Source organism: Callionymus lyra, chromosome 6, assembly GCF_982586985.1.
Source record: "Callionymus lyra chromosome 6, fCalLyr1.hap1.1, whole genome shotgun sequence".
Lineage (NCBI taxonomy): Eukaryota > Metazoa > Chordata > Actinopteri > Syngnathiformes > Callionymidae > Callionymus > Callionymus lyra.
In genome coordinates, this window is record NC_141823.1 from 3,808,757 (window position 1) to 3,818,916 (window position 10,160).

The 10,160-nt window shown below is 39.3% G+C and overlaps 1 protein-coding gene across 1 annotated transcript in view; it reads right to left on the reverse strand.

The window, feature by feature from the left end:
- Window positions 1–5,985, reverse strand: part of LOC148076208 (uncharacterized) — a 34,116-nt gene extending 28,131 nt beyond the window's left edge. The window contains exon 1 of the mRNA XM_087793051.1: window positions 5,912–5,985. Within this exon, the coding sequence (XP_087649177.1) occupies window positions 5,912–5,914 (3 nt within the window). The 5' untranslated portion in view covers window positions 5,915–5,985. The remainder of the gene's footprint in view (window positions 1–5,911) is intronic.
- Window positions 5,986–10,160: the final 4,175 nt, after the last annotated feature.

A 10,160-nucleotide genomic window follows, 5' to 3' on the forward strand; every position in this document is an offset into this window, starting at 1 on the left:
AGATCCTTCGAGGGGCGACGTTACACACAAGTGTGAGTAAAAATGAAGGCAATTATTTCAAGACTGAGCAAAAGTGACGTACTTTTATATAATTACGTTGTATATTCATTAAATATTAAAATCATTAAAGAAACATACAAACTATATTAAAATATTTCTAAAAAGTCAAATCAGAAATCAATAATAATAGAAATAGAAATTGACGGCAGACGTATCCTGTAAGGATATGACAACTTTACTGTATCATCTAGATTTAACACACACTTCAAATAATCTTAACACACACTTCAAATAATCTCTTGATTAACTAATAATCTTATATTCAAATAATCATTGCCTCTCTTTAGAATCCACTTGCTCAGCTATTCGTCGCTCACACTGAGAGAAACAAAACAATCTGTAGATGATGCCAGCGAGTCTGGTTCCAACAAGGACCAGGACAGACATCTGCGTAAGTCAACTGATAAAACGGATTCTCTCTAGACGACATGAACTGCGGTAAAATTCCACAACCAATACGTGAGACGACCATCTTAGAAGTGTTTAGAGTTACTGACCAATCATACAAGCTGTGATGACCAGAGGCGTTTACGTCAATATTCACACTTTAAAAAAAAGATTCCCTTCAAAGAACAGCGTTTTTTTATGAAGCAGCAAAAGTTTTAAAGAGGTGCTTTTTTTTCTACTTTTATCATTCTTGCGTTTGTAATCGTTTAGAAATGATCGCTGCTAACTTTAAGAAACACTTTACACACGGCCAAATACAGCTCAGATGGTAGAGTGGTTGCCTGCAGTCCAAGAGGTTGTGGGTTCAATCCCAGCTCCAGACAAGATTGCTCCTGATGGCCGAGCATGTGTTGCAGCCTACTCCCATCAGTATGTGTGAATGGGGGAATGCATAAAGCGCTTTGTGACCCTGGTCTAGAAAGGCGTTATACAAATAGACATTATTATTATTATATATTAAATAATAAAGGTTTCAATAGTCGGTTCCTGGTCAACTATTAAAAGAAAGTGGTTAGTTGTTCCCTAAATAGAAGAAACAGTCCTAACCATTTAGACAAAACTCTCAATGGAGGTAAGTTCCTTTTAAGACCAAGATCCAGGAGCACAGAATACTTTGTGAAAAGACTGAGCGCTGGACTGGAGTCACCGTCCGTGTGAACGTGATCCTCAGAGACTTTCTGGAGACGACGAGGTTTAGAAAGCGTAAACACGAGAAAGCAGCTGGATCTGTCACCGAGATTATAGCGTTTAGAGCCCGGTATAGTTATTGTTATTTATGTGGCTGACCTCGCTGGAACAGATGCTTCAGATCATGTGACTTTGAGAGAAATGTTGAGATTGCGCTGGTTAACGCTCGACAGTGTGAGCTGCTGCTAAACTGCACTCTTGCTCACGACTCTGGAATTTTAGGTTTGTTGCCGTATACCATCCACACAAATGATCTGCAGGAAATAACAGTTACAGTTCCCTTTTTTTGTCTTTTTTATGATTATTTGAAATGTCACATTAAAGTGTAATCTTAGGAAGCAGGACTTAAACCCTCACTATTGACACATTTGAATCAATCCTACAAAATAAAACAAACCAACTTGAATATAAATATGTTAGGGGTTTACTTCCTACACTTGTGTTAAACAAGGTGATGAACACGTGAGAAGTGCACGATTGAAACAATGGTTCTGAAGCATCGCTCGGAGACGGAACCGTCGTAAATCCCTGGCAGACCTAAGAGTTGCCAGCCTCACGGATGGGGGGTTGAGGGTGTCGGGTTTCGGGCAGGCCGGAGCAGGTTCGGAAGAAAGGAATCTTCAGGACTTGTAATCTGTGATCTACAAAAGGTCTGAGGCGTCTGGACGAGGCACACTTCCTGTCACTGACCTGTCCTTAAGTGGCCAAAGAGCTTGACCCCACCTTGTGACCCGCCGGGTCAGAGCCGGGGAACAGAACACCGGTATGTGGGTTATCTTGTGGTCCATCAGTGGGCCCTGTGGATGTCATGATCTGACCGTCGTCGTCTTGGGAAGAGAGAAACACAAACGCGACACCGGACATGGACAGAACCTGCCGAAGGTTCCGATACAATCTGGGTTTTCTTTCAGCAGGAGAACCAGGCAATCTTCCAGCCGAGGACATGCTGCGGCAGGATCAGGGGCGGAGAAGGAATCCGATCCAGATTTGTGACACAACTCATGTTAAGGTTCCCACAACCACGGGACCGCACGCTGATATTTCCGTGATCTGGTACTAAACCGATACATTCGTGTCCATCTCCGACCCGTCTTACTCAGACCTCAGATCCAAGTCGACGAAGCAGACTCAGAGACGTCGTCAGCAGAACCAGAGGCAGTGAAGACCAGCCTCACGAAGCGACCCACAAACAAACCAACAAATGACTTCCTGAGAAGGTGTGGACCAGGAATCAAACTTGCACCGCTCGTTGAATGAACACGTTTTGACACTAAAGTCGAGTAAATGATCATCACAGTAGTACCTGGTTTACTGCGAGGGTTACGATCTGAAAACCTTGCATTTTAAAACGTTTGAAACCTATTTTGAAACATTTAATTATGAATCAATACGACAACGATATACAACACAACGAACAACGCATAAGTAACAACATCTACCGACCTAAAACTCAATGCACACGAGTTGTCCTCCCTCTCCATAACAGCTCTCATAAAGCTTTGCCGCCCAGCCATTCAATATCAGCTGTCAATCACTTTTAACATTGCAACATAGACGTAGAGTTTCAACACAGTATTGAAGCGACCAATAGGCCGTCACTAAATAGAGCAGTGTGTAGAAAGGCATCATGGGAGTTTTGTTGTCACCATGAGTAAAGTGGTAAAGTGTATTTGAAATAAATCACATCCTATTCTTTTAAATCATTAAAGAAACTAATGTGACTCTCAACTCTCCTGTCATGTAGTAAATGTTCTTCAAGACACAGTAAAGTTCCTCATCATGACCATGTTTTACTTATTACTTTATAAAGTTGCTCTGAAATCTGGACGAACAAGAGGTTACGAGAGTCCATTATGACGTAATAATGGCTTCACTCCTCCTCCAGCTGTAGTCACGATTTGTTTATACAACCAGTCCCTTGGAGATGGATGCTTCCAGGATTGATGACGCGCGGTGACAAACCTCTATGCTTGACCAATCACAGCAGAGTGGGTGTGGTTATGGTCAACAAGATTTAATCTCCAGAAAAACAAAGTGTTTTCAGTTTTTTTCACACACTGATGATACAATAGAGTCACACATCACAACAACACACACACTGATGATAGAATAGAGTCACACAACACAACAACACACACACACTGATGACACAATAGAGTCACACATCACAACAACACACACACACTGATGATACAATAGAGTCACACATCACAACAACACACACACTGATGATAGAATAGAGTCACACATCACAACAACACACACACTGATGATAGAATAGAGTCACACAACACAACAACACACACACACTGATGACACAATAGAGTCACACATCACAACAACACACACACACTGATGATACAATAGAGTCACACATCACAACAACACACACACTGATGATAGAATAGAGTCACACATCACAACAACACACACACACTGATGACACAATAGAGTCACACATCACAACAACACACACACACTGATGATACAATAGAGTCACACATCACAACAACACGTACACACTGATGATACAATAGAGTCACACATCACAACAACACACACACACTGATGATACAATAGAGTCACACATCACAACAACACACACACTGATGATAGAATAGAGTCACACATCACAACAACACACACACACTGATGACACAATAGAGTCACACATCACAACAACACACACACACTGATGATACAATAGAGTCACACATCACAACAACACGTACACACTGATGATACAATAGAGTCACACATCACAACAACACACACACACTGATGATACAATAGAGTCACACAACACACACACACTGATGATACAATAGAATCACACATCACAACAACACACACATACACTGATGATACAATAGAATCACACATCACAACAACACACACACACACTGATGATACAATAGAATCACACATCACAACAACACACACACACACTGATGATACAATAGAATCACACATCACAACAACACACACACACTGATGATACAATAGAGTCACAACAACACACACCCACATTCACACATTAGTTTAACTTTAACAGAAGAAACAACATACTTCTATCATCTAAGGTCTCTGAGTCTACAACACAATTTCATGGATCATGAGAAACTTCAGAAACAGGAGTCGAGGATGAAAATAAAAGTTCAGAGTCAATGACGCAGACGTTCGACTAGAAAAATAGGAAAAGGTTTTTGATGAGTGTTATAAACAACACTTACTTTGTCCTACTCCTCGAAGGAACACACCTTGTACCATCACACACCGACACCATGGCAACAACACACCTTCATCAAAGCTCAGGTGTGTAACCGGTGAAACCACATCTGTTGTGAGTCAGCAACACAATCAACACACTCGAAGGCCTCAACATGAGGTACTGCGGGGTTCACAGCCTGTTCTGGTCCAGGTCCATCACACCGGCGGTCGGCTGGTGTCCACATGCTGGACCCGCTCAACATTTTATACATTTTTGTGTCACATGCTGACTCGGCAGAACTCTGTTTCTGGGTCCATGTGCAAAAAAAAAGAGTCTGCGTTAAATTCACGGACCGACCTTTAGAAAAAAATTGTGTAAATAAAAGTGCATTAAAATACATCTCTACGTAGAACTGAATCCACAGGTCCCTGGACTGGCTGTTCTGCAACCAGATGGTCCCAATTTTTTTTATAGTTTCCAGGTTTATTGCTGAGTACACATATATACTTGTTACTACACTATCACAACACCAGAGTCAAATATTTATTAATACTACACATATATACTTGTTACTACACTATCACAACACCAGAGTCAAATATTTATTAATACTTCACATATATACTTATTACTACACTATCACAACACCAGAGTCAAGTACTGGAAAATACTACACATATATACTTGTTACTACACTATCATAACACCAGAGTCAAGTACTGGACAATACTACACATATATACTTGTTACTACACTATCACAACACCACTCAAGTACTCGACAATACAGCACATTTATCCTTGTTACTACACTATCACTATATAACGTATTGTTGACACTGTATCGATTGATTGGACAGTATATTGGCAAGTATCTGGTGATATGTATCACGATACAGGGGCAACGATACAATACATTGCGATACTGTATGAACCATGGTTGTCACAGGAACCAATACTTAGGTACCAACACACAAAAATACCACGACCCAGCAACAAATGCTTCACAGAACAGTACCATCGGACCAGGGCCTGGGGGACATCTATTTTAGAAACACTAAAATAATCCAGTCCAAACCAAGTGTTGAAGACTCTCAACAAGTGCTGGTCATAATCGTGCGGCTCTCTCTGCACCGACCGGGTTTAAATTTGCTCCACGGCACCGGTCACATGACGCAGGGGCTGGTATGCGTTCATGTTCCCAGAAGTTAAATCTGATACACAAGTGGCTAATCAGAGGAGCACACACACATGTACACACTCACATTGTTGTGTACACACAGAGAAAACACTCTCACTCACAGACTCTCACAGGTTGCGATCCGGTCGTGGGGAGTGAGACAAATGTTCGAGGGGTTAAAACATGACACCCCCACCCCTCCCCCAGGACCCCGGCACACAACGTGTGCACGCAAACACGCAAACACACAACACGGGGGTACAAACACAACAAGTTGTAAATGAAAAGTCATTTGTTGTGTGTGTCTGAAGAAGAAGTGTGTCTCACCATAGTGTGTGTGTATCCGAGTGAGGGTCCATCATGTCTTCTGGTCTCATCAGAACTGACACCGTCTCTCAGTGCAGTCGCTGACATGTCAAGTCCCGCCCCCCCCCGCCAGGTGTCACTCATTCTACCGTAGCCCCGCCCACTCACTGCTGGCTCTATCGCTCCCTCTGCTGGCAGATTTCTTCTCAAAGCAAACCTAAGAGAGCGAGCTTCAGGTGGGTTTGCATGTATGACAATAAATGACACAATTATTAATAAAAATAAACAAAAATGAATTCATAAATTAATGCGTGAATAAATATAAAAATGTTCAAAATAAATAAACACTTTACTTTAATTGAATCTTGTAAGTAAGTAAGTAAGTAATATTTATTTATATAGCGCTTTTCGAGACCAGGGTCACAAAGCGCTTAGACAATCAAAACAATACTCAAAAAAGTACATACTTTAAAGATCAAGATCATACTGAGAACAACACAGGAGTTCGAGAAATTCAAGGAAAAGCCTGAACAAATAGAAACGTCTTAAGGTGTTTCTTAAAGGAGTCAGTAGATCCATCAAGCGCAAAGAGAGAGAAGATCGTTCCAAAGCTTAGGAGCAACAGCCTGAAAAGATTTCTCTCCTCTGGTCCTGAGCCGTGTGCGTGGAACCATCAGTAGATTCTGATCCACAGACCTCAGAGCCCGAGCTGGGGTGTAAGGCTGGATCAGATCAGTGATGTAAGGATGTTTTTCTTGGTCAAAGAACAGCACTACTTGTTTATTTATTTATACCTTTTAGCTTTTATTTGTTTGTACATATATTAAATTATTATCGAAACATGAATTAATTCATGTATTTATACGTTTCGCTTTTTATTCATTTCCTTTTTTCAACAATTTATCTTTTATTTATTTAACTAAAACGCTTAGTGTATAAATACATGAGTAAAACAAAATTAAATAACAAAATGAATAAATAATTAAATGTACAAATTAATAAAACAAGTTTAAATAAACATATAAATATCTATATATACACAAAAATAGCCCAAAACCCAAAAAAAAGTCTGTAATTTCAACATATTTACATTTATTCATGCCTTAATTCATTTAGTTCTGAATTCATAAATAAAATGATTGATACTGCTGTCATTTATCGTGGTTCTCAGATTTGCTGGAGCTGTTAAGAAACTATGGCGGCGTGTTATTGGAAAAATGTGACATATTAGAAATTGGTGTCTTGAAGTGTGATATCAATATTAAGGCAATATATTTTTGTTCTACCTAAAAAAATTGCGGCGTGCAGGTGTGAATAATGTAGTGGAGGTGCTTTGGTGCCGACGTGATCGTAGAAAAATATCACTTATAACGCTCAGTTTCGCGGGACTTGCAAAACTGAGCGACATCAGAGAGGAGCCGCCGGCGCGTCGCGAGTTCACCAAATCAATAATAAATCCACCTCCTTGTACACGCACACATAACACTTTATAAATGACGCTAACAACTTAGCTCGTTAGCATACGGTGAAGACGGACAGGTTTGTTTGGAAGTTCACGATCTTATAAGAAAACAACTGAGACGAGATGAAAAGTTCTTACAATATGTTGCTTTAACAAAGGAGGTTGAAAGAGACGAGTGACTGGATCACTAGAGTTTGAGTAGATCATAAGTTAGTATTACTTCACTGGATATACTGAGCTAAGTCAGCGCGCCGGCAAGACACGTCACCATAGCAACCGAGCCTAGCGAGCTGCGCCGCACAGTTCACAGTCAGACGGAGACGTAAACGACAACAAGATATAGAAGTACAAAATGATAACTTTACAGAACGTGACACTGATTGGTCGAAGTGTGTACTTAAGAAAAGCTTGTTCTATACAATAAAAAATTATTAATTATCGCACATGTTTTCGATATGTATATCAGACGTGCCAATACATAGTATATATTGTATATATATAGTATATATTATAATATATTATCGTTGTTTTTTCGATAAATCGTGCAGCCTTGAACTGATCCACCTCTGAATCCAAATGTTCAACAGACATTGGGCCGGTCTGTGACAGCTTCAAATATTGTGCACGTTAAGCTGAGCTAAAAGGCCTCACGGGGACTCGGGTACTTTGTTTCTGCTCCAGAACCAGGATCAAAGTGTCGGGGGGGGGTCGATGTGCCCAGCTGGAACCTTTAGGGATATTCAATTAACTCCGCCTTTAACAAAACACGCCGGGGAAGAGAGTGTCGCTGCCTTCGTAGCCGCTAACGCTAAGTGGCAGCTGCACCTCTGCGCATCCGTGAACTCTGACCCCGAGGGGCCACGGAGGGATTACGAGTCGTCTCTGGGGAGCGGGCACAAGGTCAACATCAGAATGAATGAATAGTAAGAAGCGTCCGACTCCGAGATGTAATAAAAGTGTGTTTTAGCATTTTTCAATCATTTCTGCTGCTTCATGATTTATTATTTTTAAAGAAGGAACAACAATAAAGGAACAAGTCTGTGTCCAAAAACTCTTAAATCATTTACTGATGATTGACAAGTGTCGACTCACGTTCAAATCATAACTCAGGGTCAGAAACCTTTATCATGGAAAGAACCATTTATTAACGTTAAAACTCATTCAAAACTGCTTCTCCTACGATACCTTGAAAAATAGTTAATGTTTCAGGAAATATAGTTTTTAATATATTAAGGTTATTTGATCTTAAACATACAAACCAGGTCTGTATTATAAGATGTATTATTATCAGTATCATGAGAATATTGAATGATTGAATTTAACATTTCAAATATTTGAATTTTATTATTGAAATGTTCTCTTCTTTTTTTAAATTGAATTATTTTTTATTAAATAGAAAAAAATATAATTTTGTAATTGTTTTATTGAAAAATTCAATTAAATAATTAAAACATTTAATTTGTTTTTTCAATAATTGAATCTTTTAACATTTACACTTTTTTTTTGTTATACATAACAAAATATACAATTATAACATATAAACATAATTCAATATTGATTTAATAGAATTGTAACGTTAAATTCAATATTACATGGTGGATAATTACATAATCTCAGGGGCCACATTTGATACAGTAACTACTGTGAAGGGCCTTCAAACAAAAATGAAGCAACAAGAAGTATAAAATCAAGATAAATATCCTAAAATGATTGTTTAAAAAATGTAGAATTCAATTACTACAACTTTCTGTATCATCTGATATGAAATACGTTTTTTCAAAATATCTTAAAATGTAGATTAAATCTTTCGAGGGGCAAAAGATACTCAAAACCCAAAATAAAACGTTAAAGTCATGTTTAGAGACAAGTTAAGAATAATAGAAATAAATAAATGTGAAATTGTTGGTTTCTACATGACCTTTGACCTCATGGGGCCACATGTTTTTGTGTCTTCTCGTTTAGACTATTATAACAGTTTATTTCATATCTAAACCAGAAGGACGTGTCTCGCCTGCAGTTCATACTAAACTCTGCAGCCAGAATTCTGAGCCGCTCTAGTAGAAGAACTCACATTTCTCCTTCAAACTCTTCACTGGCTGCTCTAGTAGAAGAACTCACATTTCTCCTTCAAACTCTTCACTGGCTGCCAGTTTCTTTCAGGATCATTTTTAAATTCTGGTTCTTACTTTCAGATCTATTCATGGTCAGACCTTCCATCAGTGATCCGATCCAGACTACAGACACCCCAGCTCGGGCTCTGAGGTCTGTGGATCAGAATCTACTGATGGTTCCTGAACTTCCGGACCAGAGGAGAGAAATCCTTCCAGACTGTTGCTCCTAAGCTTTGGAACCATCTGTGTTTGATGATCTACTGACTCCTTCAAGAAACATCTCTGTGTTTGATGAACTACTGACTCCTTCAAGAAACATCTGTGTTTGATGATCTACTGACTCCTTCAAGAAACATCTGTGTTTGATGATCTACTGACTCCTTCAAGAAACATCTGTGTTTGATGATCTACTGACTCCTTCAAGAAACATCTGTGTTTGATGATCTACTGACTCCTTCAAGAAACATCTGTGTTTGATGATCTACTGACTCCTTCAAGAAACATATGTGTTTGATGATCTACTGACTCCTTCAAGAAACATCTGTGTTTGATGATCTACTGACTCCTTCAAGAAACATCTGTGTTAAATGATCTACTGACTCCTTCAAGAAACATCTGTGTTTGATGATCTACTGACTCCTTCAAGAAACATCTGTGTTTGATGATCTACTGACTCCTTCAAGAAACATCTGTGTTT